This window comes from Urocampus carinirostris, chromosome 7 (genome assembly GCF_059441175.1).
Source record: "Urocampus carinirostris isolate Australia breed hairy pipefish chromosome 7, RoL_Ucar_1.0, whole genome shotgun sequence".
Taxonomy (NCBI): Eukaryota; Metazoa; Chordata; class Actinopteri; order Syngnathiformes; family Syngnathidae; genus Urocampus; species Urocampus carinirostris.
In genome coordinates this window covers 40527008-40548693 of record NC_142355.1, presented here as the reverse complement: position 1 = coordinate 40548693, position 21686 = coordinate 40527008, and the positions used below count along the sequence as shown (strand labels likewise).

General features: G+C 38.9%; 1 protein-coding gene across 1 annotated transcript; it reads right to left on the bottom strand.

The window, feature by feature from the left end:
• Nucleotides 1-1000: 1000 nt before the first annotated feature.
• On the bottom strand, nucleotides 1001-21101 carry selenoo1 (selenoprotein O1). Its single transcript, XM_088340968.1, has 9 exons — nucleotides 20349-21101; nucleotides 18808-19011; nucleotides 18570-18747; nucleotides 16525-16655; nucleotides 11621-11898; nucleotides 8754-8922; nucleotides 6001-6186; nucleotides 5686-5842; nucleotides 1001-3618 (listed from the first exon to the last, which is right to left on the bottom strand). Exons 1-9 carry the CDS (start codon nucleotides 20906-20908, stop codon nucleotides 3394-3396), a joined length of 2088 nt encoding a protein of 695 aa, XP_088197094.1. The 5' UTR covers nucleotides 20909-21101; the 3' UTR covers nucleotides 1001-3393.
• Nucleotides 21102-21686: the final 585 nt, after the last annotated feature.

Below are 21686 nucleotides of genomic sequence, written 5' to 3'. Positions count from 1 at the left end.
TGGAAAAGAAATCCAGGCCTTGGAGATGCGATGCTACAGGAAACTTGAACGCATCAGCCACTTAGACCAGGTGTCAAACCGAACAGTGCACAACACCATTAGAGGGCACATTGGACCCTACAAATAACTGCTGTCAACTGTGTGCAGATGAAAACTGCAGTGGTATGATCTCGTCACAAGATAATTATGACGGGCTAAGATATAACTCCAGGGCACAGTCCAAGGGGGCAGGAGGAGAGAAAGACATTGAAAAAAATCAAGGAAAAGAATGGCTCCAACCTTGCCATGGCCCACACTCAGGCCAGGAACTATCAACATCAGAGAAAGCAGTCCAGAGTTGCATCAGGTGTGTGCCGACAACACAGGTGGTAAGGGATCCGTAACCATAGGTATACAGATAAATAATTCAATAAAACGGTTGCATTTAAAGTACACAAATGATTCAATAAAAATGTTCTATAAAAGGGAAAGTGGGTACTATTTAGTGCCTCTTAATGGTACAGAAAAACTTTCAGCCAGTTTAAAAAATGATTTGAATACTTGGCAAAAGTACATGAACTATCGTACGAATGTTAATTTTTATAAAAAAAAAAATCGTAGGTATTTAATTTTTGCCGTGGAACCCCTTCTTAGATAAGCACAATGTTCTTATGCCATCCTGCCACCACGCTCTGTCGTGCATGCCTGGCCCTTGCTCGTACAGTACTGACAACAAAGTGCCATCTAGTGGTCTCATACTACACATTTGGGTTTTTAAAATACATAACAATCTGCATAGATGTAAAATGAAGACGTACTCACCAAACGTTCATACAGTACAGTTTTAAAATGTGTGCAGTAGAGGAACTTGGCACCAGACTTCGCGAAAGCAAATATGAATTACAGTTCATAATCACAGAGATAGACAAAATGAACCTCTGCTTCGAAGCTTGTGACTTTGTTATAAGGGAAAAAATATTACAGCTGGTATATAGTCTCCTAAAATGTTGGCGATAAATAATACTGTTCAAGAACTGTATTCACAGTTTTATCCAAGCAAAAATAAAGTGCCACTTAAATTCTAAACTTAATGTTGGCTACAACTTCAAACATTCCAAATACATTTCAGGATTAACATAAAAATACACTTTGACAAAATCTGACCGTAATTGAAAAGGTATCATTCAAAACATCACAATTAAAGCAGCTTTCATATGGAAGCAGGGATATTGATTTGCCATCACATGAGATGTACATGTACTGCACCATCTATTCAGGTCTAATACAAGTATTAGACGGGGGGAGGTGAAAACAGAATCGCAAATGTGTAGTTTTTGTAGCGACACACACTACCCCTTAATAAACATAAGGGATGCCTTAAGATATTTTACCTGACTTAAAAGTTCATAGAGTCATAATTCTGTCTGTGTGTATGTATAATATATATATAGATATATATACACACACACGGTATACATTTCAACTATGACATAATAAGGGCGCTCTAAAATGGTGACCCCAACTCACCACAAACACAAAGAGGAGTTTTAGAGACATTGAATCATTCTTCAATAAATGTTTCGGGCTGCTTGTTGGCACTTGTGCCTCAAATTTTAAGTTAAAACGAAGCATAACATAATAACATTTTCACAATTCTGGTTCAAAGAAAAGACACAACTTTGCCTTGAGTTCAACAAGCTTTCAACACATACGAGTATATACACGCTAGTGTATTGCATCAAAAGCAATGTCCAGTAAATGGAAGCACACGGACCTAAACGTGTTGAATTTTATTAAATATTTTGTTAACCATTATTGAGTGTAGCATTGCTTATATAATACAAAACAAACACATATGTTATGTATTTGAAAGGAACTACACTTAAAGAATAACAGCTCCATTCATTCTTGGTAGGGGAATTTTGAGACGCAAGTTATGATCTTGTTTTGCGCCGTGGCCACTCTCGTATGTCAAGGCACCAATTCTCTTCATAGTGTCACCATAGCAAGGTAATTCGTCAAGTGGTCACAAAGTTGTGTTTTTTCAATGTAAATGCAATGGGTTTCCATTCAGCAGTACAGCCTAATAAAACATTACGTTTGGTATATTTTTAGGCATTAACTCCACTGTTTATCAGCCTCAGACATGTCTTAGCAAGACTTTCCGTCAGAGCCGTCATTTTTAGACACCAGGCACCGAACAGGGAATGAGATGAATTGACGTTTACTAATGTGAAAGTTTAAGACAGTAGGATTTTTGTTTTAAGCATTGTAATAGGTGCACCGTATTTTCAGAGCTATAAAGAACACCTAAAAACCCTTAATTGACTAGAAATTTGAAGGGACGCCTTATAACCCGATGCGCCTTATATACCGAAAATTACGGAAGATCAGATTGAAAATACATATAGTATTTATACATGTGCGTTACTAGACGAGGTTTTTGTATTAGTGCAATGCTTAATCAACCGAAAAACATAATTGCCCAAAATCAACAATTACACTACGCAACAAGAATCGAAACCGCGTCTCGGCAGTGAAAGCGTTGACACTTAACCACTAGACAACCAGTGATACAGATGCCATACCAAAAGGCATTTGATTATATTTATTATCACACTGTTTTAACTCTTGCTAAAAATGAATGTTAAAAGAAAAGCACCAGTTTCCTTTGATGTGATTTTTTCTTTTAGCGTTCATTCATATCTTTCAGGATAAGTTTGTTTTTGTTTTTTCAATTTTCTGACATTAGTTTTGGAACCATGAGTAAAAATAGTGTGATGATGAGATAAAATAACTAAAGGTCATACACAAATAATTATGGTATCTCTAACTGATGTTTTAACAGACATGGGACCAAGTCACACATGTGCAAGTCTCAAGTAAGTCTCAAGTCTTCACCTTCAAGTCCCAAGTAAGTCCCAAGTATTTTTTTCTTGGGCAAGTCAAGTCACAAGTCAAGTCCCGAGTCTTAGATTGCCAAGTCCAAGTCAAGTCACAAGTCATAAAAACAGCGACTCGAGTCGACTCGAGTCCAAGTCACTAAGTCTCAAGTCCCCATGTCTGTGTTTTAATACCATGCATGGACATTATGGTCCAGAGCACCTTGCGTATGTAAAATATATGAACAAAGTCTGTTCTTAAGCGGTGCCCCTTATAGTGCTGAAAATACAGTAACCAAACATAACAATTGCAATGTCCTAAAAGTACCAACACATACTGTAAGTGGCATCAAATTCAACTTATTCCCCGATTCCCATGTGCCATTGTGGTCTATATGGAGTGAGGATCTAAGGCCCACTTCCCTGACACTGGCCTACCACACTGTTGTGCAAATAATCACGAGGCAATAAAAACCATACGAACGGTTCAATCAAATTTCGGCAGGCCAGCCAAAGAAACTCAGGGAAGTTTTTATGAAGATCATGTGACACAAATTGCTTGAGACCAAGCTGGAGGTTTGCTGTCATACGGCACAGGATGATGGAGCGTGGAGGTAGATGCCCCCTCTTCTTGTTGCTCTTCGCTGTCGTCCCTCTCCCCTTGCTGGGTTGCGCCACCTTGGCCAACCCAAGCCGGATGCTCCAGACCTGGCTGGGAGGAGAAAGGTTTCTCCAGAACCTTGAAGACCCGCTGGACCTAAAGTCATTAAAAAAATTAAAAAACAGAAATCAAGGAGAAAAATTATTTTCGAGGCACTGACTAATCCGGGGTTCAGCAACCTGCGGCCCTAAAGACTGCTTGTGAAGTAATTCCTCGCTATATCGCGGTTAACTTTTCAAGGTTTTCACTGTTCGGCATTGTGATTGGCTAAAGAGGCAACCAGCCCCATTTCTGTCTATGCGTTAATAACGTTGCAGTCTAAGTTGTACACATATGTAAAACACTTTGACGTACAAATCTTTTTCAATTCCGAGTTCTCTAAAAGACTTCATGTTAAAAGTAAGGTTAGAACATTTTTACCCCTTGTTTTTGTTTCGCAGTAACGCTCGCATGATGGCGACAAAATATAATTTCACATAAAACAGTGGATAGTGGCATCATCAATAATGCAATATAGCAGCAAGATTATTTCTAAAATGATCATTTGACAATACAGAAGTATTGTAAGTATGTTATTTGGAGACTCTCTAATGAAGGGCTATACTAATAAATGTGACTTATTATTTAAGATTCCTATTTAGAAAAATGACTCTTATGATTTTTGAGATTTATACTTTTTAATTTCATTTGCCTTATTCATGCACTTTTTGTTAAATTTACACCACAAAGGATAAACGTTTTTTTTTGAACACCCTGTATTAACCTGAGCTTTCAGATTTTAGACATTTTAAACATGTTGGAATGATGCCTTTAAACCAAGTGATTTGTGTTTTGCCTTTGTTTGCCTACATAATGGGATTATCAATCGAACTCTCAATCAACTTTAGCTATGTAATGTTGGCAGCTATTCCTACCATACACTGATATAATACCCAGGGTTCGTACCAAATTCAAGTACTTTGTAGGGACTTTCAAAGGTATTTTATCATTATTATTATTATTATTTCCAGTACCGTGAAAAGAAGAAATCTTTTGAATGAACGAATGAATGAAAACTTTATTTCAAAGAATATAAAAATGGGACAAAAACTCAACAATAACAAAAAATGTTAACATAACATGTTCGAAATGGGGTCGTAAGAAGCATACGCTTATTTTCGCTACCCGTTCATCTTCCTTGTTAATTACATTTCACAGATAGCTCCTCTTTTGTGTCTAAATATAACAAAATCTCATGGATATACATATTACATAGGTTGGATATCAATAATTATAATAATAACAATAGTCACTATGAGGAAGATTATTAACGTTATAATGCTACTAGTCACTAAGCTGATGTGATTCATATATTTTGCAGATCCACAAATATATCTGCGATTTACATATGCGATTTTTAATCTTACGTGTGCATTTATCAAAACATATGTATTTTAGATCTTGAGTAAATGGCGAATGTTTTTGTGGATCTGAACATGATAATATTTTTAAGACTAATTTCTCCCCATTTGGTATTGGGTAAAAATGTCATAGGTAACTTACATTTTCAGTTGCGGGAATTTTTACTCATTACAATTTACTACTGGGAAACGCTACCTTAATTTTTTTGCATGGCCCATAATAAATGTCCATTATTGATACGCAATCCTTGCACAAATACATATTTCAGAGTGCCCAGTTTATGTGTAGCATTCATCTCTCCCGTAGGACACATTGACGCTTCATAGGACAATGCCATACAAACCAATTCCAACTGCCGTTAATCAGGAGGGAAGAAATGCAATGGCTAAGCAAAACTACCAGAGAGCAATGTCGGTGTCATTTTTAATTAGATTTAAGTAGTTAAGTTGGTGTGAAACAGGGCAACAATTTCAAACAATTACAAGCACTTGCCCCGAAATTCAAGCACTTTTCACATCCTTGAAAACAAAACATTGAAATTAAAGCATTTTGTAGGATTTCAAGCACCCGTGAGAATCCTTAATATCTTACCTGGTAACCACAACACACATTTGACAATGTCAATCGAATATTGTCCTCTTCAGACCACATTAAGTAGTTTTAGTAATACATATATAATACTGATAATACTAATAAATTAATAATAATTAGAATCATTATCCTCTTTTGAAGCAAACATCAAAAAACATCAATTGCTCATACCTCAGAGAAGTCTCCACTCTCAGCTGCCTCTATTGCATTCTGAGCAATGTAGTTCCGGAGCACCACACGTGGGTTAGTGTTGTTCATCACACTCACTCTCTCCTCCTGCACAGTCTGAACATCACTGTTTCCCTCCAGTTCCTGTGCCAGACGCTTCCTTTAGTGGTGATAGAAAAAGGACACGCATTAAGAGCAGGAGCGGAACACCCAACAGCCCATTTCCCGTTTTTATCTATAATTTAATTTAATCTTCTGTTCATTTTACAACCCTTATGTTTATTTCCCGTGATCGAGTTTAGATATGCACATCCCAACCTATAACGTGCAATCCAAGAGGTCCACTCTGCAGTGTGTTTGTTTTTTATTTCTTCCTCGTTGGTCTCCATCAATTCCTTCAGTTTGCTGAGTCGATTGAGCTGCCTTCCTATTGTCATCCTGTCGGAGATCATCTGGAACAGCGCTGGGTTGCTCTGTGCCAAAGAGAGCAGCATTGACAACTCCCTGTTGACAGAAGTCAGAAGGTACAAAGTATGCAAAGAGCAGTGGTTCTCAAGCTGGGTTCGATCAAACCTGAGGAATTCAGTGTGTCAGTCTGGGATTCGATGGAACTTATGTCATCATGTCTATATGTAATGACCTTCTCTGCTTGGCATTACTGGCTGCAGATTATTGTGTTAAATTGCCTGGACAATCAGTGCTGCGTGAAATTTGCCAGGCTAAGGAGTGATCCAACGTGTGAATGTCATCATAGTCTGTTGTGTAATTACTTTCCTGATAAAGAAAGTGGTTGAACGAATATGTACCATATGGATCCTAATGTATTACACAATGGGATGGGAGTCAGCATCCTATCTGATTTGCAGTGCTAAGTTGATCAAATCAAACCTTGCACTGACAAAACTAAACAAACACTTCGAGAAGCTTCTATAAGGCCACGCCGACAGCTTTTACGTTTGTACCCATTAAAAAAACGTTCCTCATAGCATCATGTGAAGTTGCGTGCGTACATGAAGCACTTGTAAGGCCAGCTGCGTAAAAAGGAGCTGTAAAATTTGGAACTTTGTTACTTTCTGCCGCCATCTCCTAGCTTCTGTTGTCATTGCAGCCTCAGTCAGCTTTTTCATGATGCGTGTGGAAGTACAAGCATTTTTTAGATGCTCTCGGAAAAACGCTCTTTTTCATTTCTCTTACAGTTTGGGTTGGCATTTGGACTACTTGAGGAAGGTCTTTTTCTACTTTCACGATTTTCATGCTACACTGACAAATAGAAGAAAAAAAACTTGAGTGGGTGCATTAACAGTGGTAGAACAGCAAATACAACAAATTTGATGTGCCTTTTGTGAATAACATTTAGTGGTAAACTGCAGTCTGTAACAAAAGTACTTAACTATTCTCAAGAGAATGGAATCAGACATTTTTTAACGTTTTAACAACTGACGTTTGTTCTCCGGACAGCGTGCATTAAATTTCAATTACGTTTGTCAGTCTCAATTCCGCTTAATTTTGTAGTGAAATATAAGCGTATAAAGTGTACAAAGCATGTCATGGCATTGGTTTACTTGAATCTTACCATTATTCTTTGAATGTTCACGTGTCATCGATCTACAGCCATGATACGCAATTTGCTTTGCACAGTTTGCAAGTAGTCTTTTTAACTGCCGTATCCAGGCAAAATGCTCCAAAAATTTCAGAAATATTGGTACGTGTGATTGGGGTTGACGCCGCCATTTCTTTATGTTTATGTTAAAGCTTGAGACAGAGATGCTATAGGCAATTGTAAATGAGCGACTCTCCGCAGAAATAATATTCATGTAGAGATGCCTCACTCTGTTGGAAAAAACATGTCTGGTGTCATTAGTTGACAATTGAATTCATTGTCGACTATTTCTTTCATCGATTGTTGTCGTCAACAAACCGTTGCAGCCCTAATCTAAGTGTGTCTTGCTTTTTCCATCAATGGTCTTTGAGATTTAGGATGTCTCATATACGAAAGGGGTTGGGAACCTTTTTGACTCAGAGCCATAAAAGCAAAATACTTAAATTATTTTTTGGAGGGGAAAAGCCACAGCAATTTTTGGGACAAAATCAACAAAACTCTCTTGTTCTTCAGCACATTTTACTTTACTGTGTGACATTCGATGATATGATAAAACCTATGAAATATTAATAATGCCAGATCCTGTGTTCTATATACACTCGTGAACATTTGTTTCCTTCCCACAGTTAATTAAGAGCGTTAAGGCTTCATTTTGACCACCATTTTTATCATAAATAATGGTTTTAGGTGCAAGCAGAATTATTTTGTAAAAAAGTTACAAAATTCTGCTGATGGGGATCCCAACGTATTTACCTTCGACGCATACAGCAAAGGGCGAGAGACAAGAGAGAGGTTGCGCGCTTTGCTCCACCAATCCCTTCTGCTCAGCCATTCAAATTTCTAGGTGCTTTGCTAGGGCTTCTGTGTATTTAGAAATCGTGATGTTTCTCATAATAAAGTGTCTAAAAATTAACATAGATTGTTTAATGAGCCTCCATATAAAGAATTCCGTAGTGGTGTACAGCCAAAATGAGGTTTTTTGGTATGACACCTTGATCGTAATCTGTAGTTCCAAATGTGCCATTTATATCTAAACAGGACAGTGATCCTAGGAAACGTAGTGTAATTTTAGCTTTGCTTACACAGTACCTACAAGAATGGTGCATTCGCAGTGATCGCAGCAAGGCATTGAGGCTAGGACCTTAGCTCAGGCTTTTGGCTGAGAGTAAGTGTCCCGGCTCCTTGGCTTTGTAGCATATTATGAACTGACCAATAACGGATAATGAATAATTAATAAAGAAAATAGAACAATAACCCTTGAAAAATCCCCCCACAAGCTTGGATCATGCAAATTTAAAACATGATGGAGAGGATTGGCATAAAATCAATTTTGCCCCATGAAAAGAGTCAATGAAAGCATTTGTAGTAGTCAGATTACATTGAAATTTCTCTTAAGAATAAACCCAATTTTTTTTTTCATTCATCAATTCCTTACGTGAATGTTTGGGTTGTGTTAGCATAAGTAGCTCACCGTGGGTCCATGGTGGGTTTATTGGCAGCTTTGAGCTCCTCCAAAGATGCACACTGCTCCAATAATACATTTGCAGCTTTGTTGACAAGTTCCTGTTCCTTGTCAGTGTCTCCCTCGGAGGGACATGAGATCCGACTTAAACTACGGAAAGTGTTGGTGAAGTCAGCCCCTGCGCAAAAAGTAGCCCATGAGCAAACACAAGGAAATTGAACTAAAACATAGTACTGTCAAATCTCTCTTTTTGCTTCTGTAATAGATTTTATAAATCTATCTATCTATCTAACTTGGGCAGCACGGCGGCGCAGTGGTTAGCGCTTGTGCAGCACAGTTCATGTCATGGGAACCTGTCGTGGGTTCAAATCCAGCTCCAGACTTCCTGTGCGGAGTTTGTATGTTCTCCCCGTGCTTGCGTGGGTTTCCTCCGGGCACTCCGGTTTCCTCCCACATTCCAAAAACATGCATTTCAGGTGAATTGGCCGGTCCAAATTGTCCCTAGGTGTGAATGAGCGAGCGAGTTGTCTGTCCCTGTGTGCCCTGCGATTGGCTGGCAACCAGTTCAGGGTGTCCCCTGCCCACTGCCCGATGATTGCTGGGATGGGCTCCAGCACCCCCGCGACCCTAATGGGGATAAGCGGTACGGCTAATGAGATGAGATGAGATCTATCTAACTTGGTCATATCCCTCAAGAGGGGTGACCGACAGCAAGACAAACACATACAATAACAAAGAAAATAAAAGGGGAAAAAGCAAAAAAAAAAAAAACACATAAAATGTTGGGACCATGGCCAACCCAATTGCCCAAACAAGGTAGGCACCTCCGCACCTAAGTTGGTCATGCTTTCGTCCCTCCAGATGAAATGGGACACCAGAAAGCGGCCATGTCCCTCGGGTCAGGGTGACACAACACACTTTTGTTCAACAGCAGGGCCCGACAGCTTTCACTGGTTTACCCCTGCCGCATCATACGGGTCCACAATCCCACTATCCTTTCACAACACCTCTCCACTCCTTCCTATCACCAACAAGAGCTCTAGCTTCCATTATATTTAGACCTCTTTCCTGCAGTGCACTCTTAACACCATCCATCCACGTCAATTGCGGCCTTTCTATTGGTCTCCTTCCATTTACTTCTGCTCTGTAGATCCTCTTCAACATTCGCTCCTCATCCATCCTCTCCATGTGTCCAAACCAACCGAGTACTCTCTTATCAACACGCTTGCTCAGTTCCACGACTACTCCAGTTCTGTCTCTCACAATTTCATTTCTCAATCTATCCAATCTTGTCACTCCTAATATACTCCTCAAACACTTCATCTCAAAAACACTCAATTTCCTTCTTAAATCTGCATTCAGGCTCCAAGTCTCTGCACCATACAACACAGTCGGCACAATCACACTCTCATATAGTCCCCTCTTAACATCCATACTCATACTCTTGTTACTCAGCACTCTCCTCAAAGCACCCAAAACCTTGCTTCCTTGATTCACTCTGTGCAATACCTCGCACTCCATTCCACCAACTGCAGCCACATCACAACCCAAGTACCTAAAGCTTCTTCCAGCACCTGTCCATGCAACCTAAATTCTAACGCCATGCCCACTCCATCACATGAACACTTCATCACCTTACTCTTCCCAACATTGACACATAACTTACGCCAATCACATACTCTTCCAAACTCCGTTACCAACCTTCTCATTTTATAAATAATGTTGGCAAAATCATTGACTTATTTCTTTCAAAGGGCATCATACGTCTTTTCAGAGGTCACTGTGGTGTTGTTTTTAGAGCGCATAGTTTTTGAAAAGAGCAGCTCGCCATTTTCCTCAGTGCCGACTTGAAAAATTAAAAAGCCGCACTCCCTTTAAAGCCGGAAGGTTTAAAATGGAGCGAAAAAGTAGCGTCTCGTAGTCCGGAATTTACAAACCTCAAAACAAGGATAAAAATTAAAACATAGCGATGGTGTGATTAATGCTACACTGTGTACATTTTTTTTTTCAAACTGACCGAAAACATTATTACATTGATATAATATTGTACTAATTATACGATTTTTTTCTACTTTTGAAATGAGAAACGATCATACTTCTACCTTAAGAAATAATTTTGCACACTTTAAAGTTCAAAATATCATTTATTCAGAAAAATGTAACCTTAAATGAGCAAAATTTTATTTTGCATTTTTAAAATAGCCATCGTAGATCCACACATTCATTGTGACACATGGAAAATGTATTCCCCCAAAAAGTGCAAATTATTAACTCATTCACTGCAATTGAACTTTTAATTGTGGTAAATAAGTCAATGTCAATAATGTCTGTATTCGTCAATGGTACTGTAATAAAAAGATTAAACACAGTCGTACACCTTTTTTTGGCCAACTTCAGGCACTTTGCAAGGACTTTCAACTCCAATTTTTCCAATTCCTCCAGTACAATTTAAAAAAAAAGTAGGTGTGAATCATGTATTTTGCAGAGCCATGAATATACCCGTGATTTCTAGTCTTGTGTGTGCATTTATCGGGACGTACTATGTAAAAATCGTAAATGTGTATTGGTGACAAATCTCTCCCCATATAGGTGTTGGGTAAACATGAAGGTAATATGTAGCTTACATTTTCAGTTGCAGGAAGTTTCCCCATTACAGTTTATCAATGGGAAACGCTGCCTTATTTTTTTGCATGCCCCATAATAAATGTCCATAATTGATATGCAATCCTTGCATTGATATACATTTCATAGTGCCCTGTTTGAGTCAAAACATGCACAAGATCTTTCCGCTAGTACAAAGCCTAAGAAAAGGAGTCAATGGCCAATGTTTTTTGTAAATGCAATTTTTATGCAAGGCCGATGAAACCCAGTCTTACCCGTATTGTGCATGGTTTGGAGCAGCTCCGTGATAAGTATCTCGTCCTCAGGCTCCTCTTTTTTTAATAAACCCAACTTCTTCCTCATATTATCAAGGTAATAGCTGTTATACAAATCTAAATATTCCTCCATAACAGCTTCTGCCCGGTCAGGTGGAAGCTCTGGATCGAGGGCCTCTGCCAACTTGACAAGGTTCCAGCGACAAATAGCTGGCTGAGCCTGGTAAGAGTAACGTCCAGAGTTGTCGGAAGCATTGCAAATAAAGTCTGGATCAAACCTGGAAAAAAACAGGGGGAAACAACTATAAAATTTTAAGAAAAATTACTCTATTAACTAGTGCATTCACAAACAAAACAGAAAAAAAAACTCTGCTGAATTTAGTCGTGTATAACGTGCATTTTTACTTCCCTAAAAAGAATCCAACATTTGGTTGCACATTTTACATAAGCTTTTACAGTAATATATTAGCGTATTTAAGAAATGAATGATCAGTCAGAAAATATCGCTGACCACAATCGCAGTGCATTGGATGTAACCGAATACGAACCCAGGTCGCGGCAGTTAGAGCGCCCATTTCTTACAAGACCACCAGTAATACATATAATATCACATTATCACACTATTTTTATTCACATTACCAAAGATAAATGTAGGAGAATGGTGGGTACAGAAAGTTGTCCTGAAAGATATAAATAAATGCAAAAAAAGCACAAGGGAAACATCGCTTTGGTGTGGGACTGCAACAACCAATCGATAAAATCCATCAAAATTGATGATTAAAACCTTTGGCAACGTGTTTCATCGTGGATTGTTCTGACAGAGCACCTAGTAATTGTAGTACCACCCCAGTCCAGCAGAGGGCGCCTGAAAATCATTAAAAAATGACAGATGCTCCCCTACTTACGACCATTCGACTTACAAAAAAACAATAGCTAAGAAAAAGAATTTCGGGATGTCTAAAAATATCCGGACATTGCTGTAAGTTAGATTTGTATCGTGCGCCCAGTACAGGACATAACTGTAGTGCTTCTTTCTGCCACTACCGGCGTTTGGCGCAGTGAGAGGTCACCCAGCATCCACCCTGAAGAAGAAATCTGGCTTCCTCTTCTTAGTTAGAGTGTAAACATTCTCTACTGAACCTTAAGCGCGCTAAGAACTTTGACATTTTTATTGTTTAATATCTTGAGCATCCATTCAATCTAGTAGGTGTAAAGTGTAAAGAAGAGGGCGAGCCGCTTCATTTGAAGTGCAAGTGGAATATGCAAGGTGGATGCTGTTGAGAAAATGGTTGGATCGCATTATTTTATGAAATATTTATTTTTTTAGTATAAAACAATACAGGTTACTTTTACAAGCCTTAAACATACTTATATAAACCTTAAACATACATTCCATACAAAATATAGTACTGAAGCAACTTACGAACAAATTCAACTTAATAAAGATCGTCCGGAATCTCGTTCGTTAGTAGGGCAGCGTCTGTATACTGGACTGTCTCAGAAAATTAGAATATTGTGATAAAGTTCTTTATTTTCTGTAATGCAATTATAAAAACAAAAATGTCATACATTCTGGATTCATTACACATCAACTGAACTATTTCAAGCCTTTTATTATTTGAATATTGCTGATTTTGGCTTACAGCTGAAAAAAACTCAAAAATCCTATCTCAAAATATTAGAATACTTCCTCAGACCAAGTAAAAAAATAATTTTATAACAGCAAAACTAAATCAAACATTTGAAAATGTCCATTGATGCACTCAGTACTTGGTTGGGAATCCTTTTGCACGGATTACTGCATCAATCCGGCGTGGCATGGATGCAATCAGCCTGTAGCATTGCTGAGGTGTTATTGATAGCGGCCTTCAGCTCATTTGCATTTGTAGGTCTGGTGTCTTTCATCTTCTTCTTAACTATACCCCACAAATTCTCAATGGGATTCAGGTCAGGGGAATTAGCAGGCCAATCAAGGACAGTGATGCCATGGTCAGTGCACCAGTTACTGGTGGTTTTGGCACTGTGGGCAGGTGCCAGATCATGCTGGAAAATGAAATCCTCATCTCCATAGAGCTTTTCAGCAGATGGAAGCATGTAGTGCTCTAAAATCTCTTGGTACACAGTTGCATTTACTCTGGACTTGATGAAACACAGTGGACGAACACCAGCAGCTGACATGGCTCCCCAAACCATTGCTGACTGTGGGAACTTCACACTGGATTTTAAGCAACTTGGATTTTGCTCCTCTCCAGCCTTTCTCCAGACTCTGGCGCCTTGACTTCCAAATGAAATGCAAAACTTGCTTTCGTCTGAAAAGAGGACTTTGGACCACTCTGCAACTGTCCAGTGCTTCTTCTCCATAGCCCAAGTCAGACGCTTCTTCCGTTGTCTTGAGTTCAGAAGTGGCTTGACCATGGGAATACGGCTATTGTAGCCCATTTCCCGGACACGTCTGTGAACTGTGGCTTTTGATACCTGGACTCCAGCTTCAGCCCACTGTCTTTGAAGCTCCCCCAAATTCTGGAAGCGGCTCTTCTTCACAATTTTGTTAAGGCTGCGGTCATCTCTCTTGGTTGTGCAGCGTTTCCGGCCACATTTTTCCCTTCCAACAGACTTTTTGTGGCTATGCTTTGAAACTGCACTCTGTGAACAGCCTGCTCTTTGAGAAATTTCTTTTTGTGTCTTACCCTCCTGATGGAGGGTATCAATGATGGTCCTCTGGACAGCAGTCAGATCAGCAGTCTTCCCCATACTTGTGATTTAGTTTACTGAACCAAGCTGAGTGTTTTTAAGGCTCAGGAAACCCTCGCAAGGTGTTTCGAGATAATTAGATGATTCAGGTGATTAGTTGAATAGCCTACTTGTATACTTTTTCATGATATTCTAATATTTTGAGATAGGATTTTTGAGTTTTCTTAAGCTGTAAGCCAAATTCAGCAATATTAAAATAATAAAAGGCTTGAAATAGTTCAGTTGATGTGTAATGAATCCAGAATGTATGACATTTTTGTTTTTTTAATTGCATTACAGAAAATAAAGAACTCTATCACAATATTCTAATTTTCTGAGACAGTCCAGTACATAAAGCAACTTCCCTCCAAAACAATACATTTAACCATCCAGAAAACTAAAATGACTAATTAAACAAATAAATAAAATGAGGAAAGGATGGATAGATATATACTAATAGTAAAACATAATAACATGGATAAATAAAAATAGTTAATACATGTATTAATGATAATAGAATAAAAGAAAAAGAAAAGAAAAAAGAAAAAAAAAATCCCCCATGAGGCAGCTCAGAACTTATAATCATCTATATCAAACATCAGTGTCTTTTTGTGTAATAAAAAAGGTTGCCAGGTCTTGTAATATCAGGGATGTGATTTGACCAAAGTGAAATTATCTGAAAATTAGGCGGGGGTCTGGGGGCCGTGGGCACCCAGCTAGGTCCAGGGCAGTGCCCTGGTGGGGGGACAAGTGGGGCGAAGCCCCCCGGAGCTCATGGGTTTTACGTTTTTTTAAGTACTTTCAATGCACTCAGATGACAAAGAAATAGACAAAACAACAGCATCAATTTTCAATGTATTTTGAACTATCCCATATAAAATTACAGTTTAAGTCAACTCAAAATCAGTCACATTAAAAAACATTGGACTGCCTTTGCTTTTAAAAACTATCACTGAGAATATCATCATATCTAACTCATGTGATTACTAAGTTAACACATAAATCATGTTGAAGAGTTCAAATTTCATGAAGAAATAATTGTATCATGACCAAATGAAAAGTAACTCATATTAGAACATACCACAAATGTCTTTGTTATAGCAGAAGATGTTATCTATAAATGAAAGTACAATAAGTATAGGCCCTACAGTAAAGTGTTGGTGTAATGTACACATGAAAATCTATTATTGTAATTGTTAAATATTTATGGCCATTTTTATTACGTTATAATATTTTCGAAAAAAAGGGGAAAACTGTCAAATAAATTTGAAAAGTTTACCACCTACCTCAAAATTCACGACTCTATCAGCAACTGGTACAGGTTTTTGGGGTGGATCACGTCTCTCTATTACCGCTTCCGTTTGTGGTGTCAATAAGGGATGGAGGCCTTAAAGTTTTGGAGTTTTCGTTTGGGCACCGAAACTACCAGCGATGGAATAATTTGATGTTCTTGACTGGAGTTCTTTCACTTGTTTTTTGCTCTTTGCGTGACTTTCAAGAGCTTTGAAACCTCTCACACCATAGACAATGGTATCATGGCATCAAATGCAAAGCGCTTTCCCGGCACGATCGATCTTCCGAATAAAGTCACTGAACAAATTCGTCACAGTCTTCTTTCCAACATTTGTAGATAATTCCTTCTCCAACCAGTCCGATCGAAACTTGTTTTTTACGATCTTATCAATTTCTTTACCTCGCGGAGCATCTTTGCGTTCGATCTCGGACATCTTTCTTTAAACACTCGGCAAAAACGTGTGAGAAATGAACAATGGCATACTCCTACGCCTTTATAACAAGCGCGTTTATTGGTCAACACGGAGACTTCAACCAATCGCAAGTACGTTTCATTTCAGTTACGGAAACACTAAAATGGAATGCTGTAGAGACGAAATTGTTTTTTTTTACCAATTAAAAAATCGGAAATCTTAAAATTTTATTTTTGGAGATAAAAAAAGCGGAATTCCGCGAATTAGCGGAAAAATCACATCCCTGTAATATGTCTGTAGATAACCTTTAAGGGAAAATCTAGTTTTCTCAAGGTTCGTGTTTACAATATTTCTCAATGATGAAGTTTCATTTTTGAAAAAAGGTTATTTTAAGAAGGGGTGGTACCAGTGGATGATATTTTCACCCCATGCAAGACCACCTTAATGAATATGCAATAGAAATCTCACCTATCCATGAAGCCATAAGGACCATAGTCCAGAGTGAGTCCCAGTATGCTCATGTTATCCGTGTTCAGGACTCCATGACAAAATCCCACACATTGCCACTGTGCCACCAATCGAGCTGTCCGACGCATCACCTTCAATCAACAAGTCATAAAAAAAAGTCAGAATGTCAATTGTATCACTTCGTTGACGTAAAATTGGCGACCATTAACATTATCAGCTAAGTACTTCTGCTCTATACTGTACAGGGTGTTCCAAAAGTCTTGGGCCCATTTAACTATGGAAGGTAGATTAGATAAAAGTTGTGCCATTGTAAAGCTATAGCATCAAGTTTTTGTCAGCTTATTGATTTGTATATTTATTTTCAGCTGTTTTGTGTGCCTAAATGAGCAAAAAGTAAGATCACTGACTGTGCATTTCGCAGAAAATTCAGAAAACCACTACAGGAGAGGATGCCCATCGTAAGATGGTATATTAAATTCATAACAGATGGGTGATTATGCCCAGCTAATAGAAGGTGAGGCCCTCGAACTTCGGAAGATGTGAATGAACAAAACTGAACTGCTTTCAAGCGGAGCCTCAATGAATCGATCAGAATAGACATTGGACGGTCTGGGCAGAATGATCACAATCCTATGTCCTGACAACCCAGATCTCCAGATCTCACATTATGAGATTTTTTTTTAGGGGATTGTGAAAGGATTGGTCTATGTGCTCCCTATTCCGAGAGACTTGAGCAGAAGAAACGAATAACAGGATCTGTTATAACCATTGACAATGCAATGCTCAGATGCATTTGGCAAGAATTTGACTTTCAGCTTGATGTGTGTCATGTGACTAATGGTGTTCACATTGAACATCTTTGAACTTTCCGTATAAACATTGAGATTAGAAGCTTTCTGAATTTACTTGAAATGTTTTTATATCCCAAATAGTTTCTAATATATTCAATATCAAAATGTCCCCAAGAGTTTGGGAACACCCTGTATAATAGGGTTCATAAATGAGTGTATAGCTTCACCTCTTGCTTGGAAATAAGATTGCAAAAGGTTTAGGAATATTCGTGTCAATGGTGCTGAAACAGTGAGGTAAAAGGTAAATCGAAAAGTGAGCAAAGAATAGAGCACAAAAACAAATCGGGAAAATTGTATTGACTGAATATGTGCTGCAAAAGAGAAAAAAATATTGTGATGGGAAAATATCAATTTCAGCAAAAAAAATTTAAATAAACTCATTTCCAAAAGAACTCTTCTTATTCTGAGAAAGCAGCTTGTATTTTTACATTAATTTAAGAGGTATCTGAATTCAACAGTTCTATATCAATATAAAAGTTGGCTAATACTCTTGTTCATCCATCCATTTATGTATATGCTTACGAGCAGCGACATAAAATATGTCGGTCATCAATTACAGCTTAAAAATTGCCTCCACCAGACTGTGATGGCAAGTCCAAAATCAAGAACATTTACGGTTGCATAGACACCTCTTGAATGTTATTTATAAGGCCGGTTTGGAAAAAATAATTGCAACTGTTAGAAAACTGTCTATATAAATGGATTACATAATTATAGGAGTTTTACCAGTTATATCTGTTGGATTATTTAAATCATCACATCTTTCATTTGGCTTTAGCAAATACACTTAATGTTTATCTATTTGATCAAAGCATTTACTTCTGGTTGTGTATTTAAGCAAATCATTTATTAATGGTTTGCGATTGGACATATTTCAATGAATTATCTTATCCTGCCTGTGGTTGAATGCACTCAGAGACTGTTCTTTCAAACCACGTCCATGTCCTATAATGTACCGGTCCCAGAATTTCCCATGCCCACTTGAAATAGCCCAGAATGTATTCTATCTTTTTGGTTTCTTTCTGTAGTTTTCATACTTTGTTTTATTGTTACAAAAGATATCAATGGAACTACTTTGCTTTAGCTTATGTGTCAACACAGAAGTAGATGAGGGAAAAGCTGCAGAGAAAGGCATATCTCCCTCCGAGAATTAGAACCGAACAAGCGGAAGAAAGTACTAGATGCGTTCAAAACCTCTCTGAAAAAAGACACATTCCTCTCCACTCGATCAGAGTACTGCCGCTGGATCTCTGGATAGAACATCTCAATGACATAATCCAGCATCTGTCCTCGCAACTCATCATATCCGTAGCTGGGACCTTGGCGACCTGTGTGCTCATCCGCACGCTTGAAAATCTCAAAGGATCCAAACCTGGTAGTAAACAAGGAAAACTATCACATTTAGGTAGCATTCAAGGACATAACTACCCACCTTAAGAAGGTCGGTGCAATCCTTAGGACCACTGAGCATCTCTCGTGTTGAGGGTGGCCGCTGTAGTAGATATCTCTCACAACTTTGCTGTCTGACGTCACAACCGAGCCCGCTCTGGTGGTGGGCACGCGCAGGAAGTACATGGCCTCACTGCAGAGGAACTCTCTAATGCTTGAACGCAAAACCTTGCGACCATCGGCTTGCCTGTTGAGACATTTTAAAAAATATCAATGGTTTGCATTTTCACATTGCAGAGTTCAGCGCAATACAGTAATCCCTCAGTGATAGCGGTTAATGGGGACCAGAAACCCCCAGGAAAAGTGAAAACCCGCAGAGGAGCAATGGCCCTTCATAAAAGACCCCAAGGGTCAAACTTACCTTGAGATGACGTCCTTTCCAACTGAGAGAATAGACTGTAACTAAATAACAACTATAAATTTACAAATAAGAACACAGAACAGAGTTACAGTCTAATCAATGTTCTTAATTGTCCCTATACAAAAGAACAACAAAATGGAGACCTTCTCCTCTCAGTGTAAGAAAGCTATTTAGAGAGCGGCTGGATAGCTGTGTGCTAGCATTGGGTATCTTTGAATTGAGCCAGGGCACTGCGATGTTTAAAATACAAGAATTGTTATCTAGCCTAGTCACTGTAGACCAGATCTGCAGCCCCAATATTGCTTTCTTTCCCAACTTAGCCTTAGTCCTTTCCCTGACCCAATAACAATACACGAAGCATGTGCAGGTGATCATGATTTCGTTGCGCTCTTCTGACTGTCAGAGTCCGTTTTAATTAATTAAATTATTTTTCAAAGTAACAAGCCACTAAAAGCTAGCTGGCACACTATACTTCACTTTGTTTGCGTAGCCACCAGGTTTGGGAGGATTACTTTGAAAATGTATTTCGAAACTACCTGTTGAAAAATGTCATCGGTAACGTAATCCGAATACTTTAATATTTAAGTAATGTAACGCTATTACTTTGGAATTCTTTTTGTTTTCTCCAATACCAAATATCCTATTAAAAGACAAAATAAATTAAATACAAATAAAACTATCAAATTTTGTTCAAGATAAATTATTAATTAAGAAGAAGTAGTGAGTAACTATAACTATTTTTTCTAAAGTAACGTGCTTAACACTGCCTACAAGTAAGATTTCATGAAGGCCAAGTTTCAACGTAAGAGCAAAAACAACAACAATTTTCCATCCATTATCTGCACCGCTTACCCTCAGTAGGGTCGCAGGGGTGCTGGAGCCCATCCCAGCTATCTTCGGGCAGTGGGCAGGGGACAACCTGAACTGGTTGCCAGCCAATCGCAGGGTTCACAGGGACAGACAACCCATTATCTCATTCACTCCCAGGGACAATTTGGACCGGCCAATTAACCTGACAATCATGTTTTTGGAATGAGGGAGGAAACCGGAGTACCCGGAGGAAACCCACGCAAGCACGGGGAGATCATGCAAACTCCACACAGGGGGGGTGATCTCACAACCTCAGAACTGTGCCGCACACGCGCAAACAACAATTTTGTTACCTTGAATAAGGGGTAAGTCCAGCTCCTTTCACCTGAATTTCATAGCGACCACTGGGGTTTTCGTGCAACAAATTGGGGTCTTGATTTGGTGGTACTACAACTTCTCCCAGGTAACAAGCCGCCCCATCACCGAGCTGCCCAGCGAAATTGCCAAACTGGTGACCACAGTAGCAATGGGCAGCAGGTTCTGATCCAGGCATTACTTTAGATCCACTTAAGTATTCTGGCGCAAGAAGGTCGTCTGCAACCTTTTCTCCGTCGAGACCGAGCAGAGCCAAAGCTTGGTGAGATAACGCCACCAACCGAGGTTTGGTTACAGGTTGCGGCTTAACCCTAGAGAAACACGCTCCTTTGACCTGGCGCGGCCCAGGTTCCTCAGAGTTGTCAAGTGGAAGTTTCTTCAGGGCGACATTGTCAAAGTGAAGGCGCTCTAGTGGAGAACGGCTCATGGCCAGACCCATTTCGTCCATCCCTACCGAGTTTAGGAATCGAAATAAGGACACACCTGGGCTAAAAAGTCGTAACGTGCCTGCTTTCAGTCGATGTACCACAACAGCCATCAAGCTAAGGCACGCCCAACCACCCGAACTTCGACTGTCGCAGTTAGAAGTTTCCTCGTCACGCTTTTGTAATCCGGAAGTAACTGCGGATGTTTGTGTGCATCCAGTGTTACTTTATTATTTGTCCCACCAAGAAACGTACGATCGGTACATTGCAATGTTTTTGGTTCCTCGTTATTATGATACACTATTGCCGTATTCGCCTTCAGCTAAAATTGTACGCGTTTACTTAGTATGTGGGTTGTATGGATGACGTTTAGAGACACAGGTGACGAGATGCACATTTCTTTAAAGGAGCTGCTCTTTATATGCACGCTACGACTTTGAGGCTGGACTATTCAACGATTAACTTTGGTCACTTCTGTTTGTAGTATTGCCTTTTACACGCTGGTTAACTACTGTTAAAAGAAAATAACTCTGAAATTGTTTAATTGATGTTGAAAATGTCAGGAAAAAATGTTAAAACGTCATATCGTCACGTCATATTGTCAGATATAAAAAAATTGTGAATATGCTTGATGGCTGTTGAGATTGTCGTGTTTGTTTTGCTGCTGTTGGTGTCGGTGGATTTGTTCAGACCGAGGACAATCGACTTTGGCCTGGACGGATCTATTGACACTAACAAAGATGTTATATAATGAAATTGTGAATATGCTTGATTGCTAATAAGATTTTCGAGAAGGTTTGTTCAAACCTCACTTTGTGTTTGCTGTTAAAAACGTAATATTGGAATATAATATTGTGAATGTGCTTAATTGCTGTTGAGATTGTCATGATT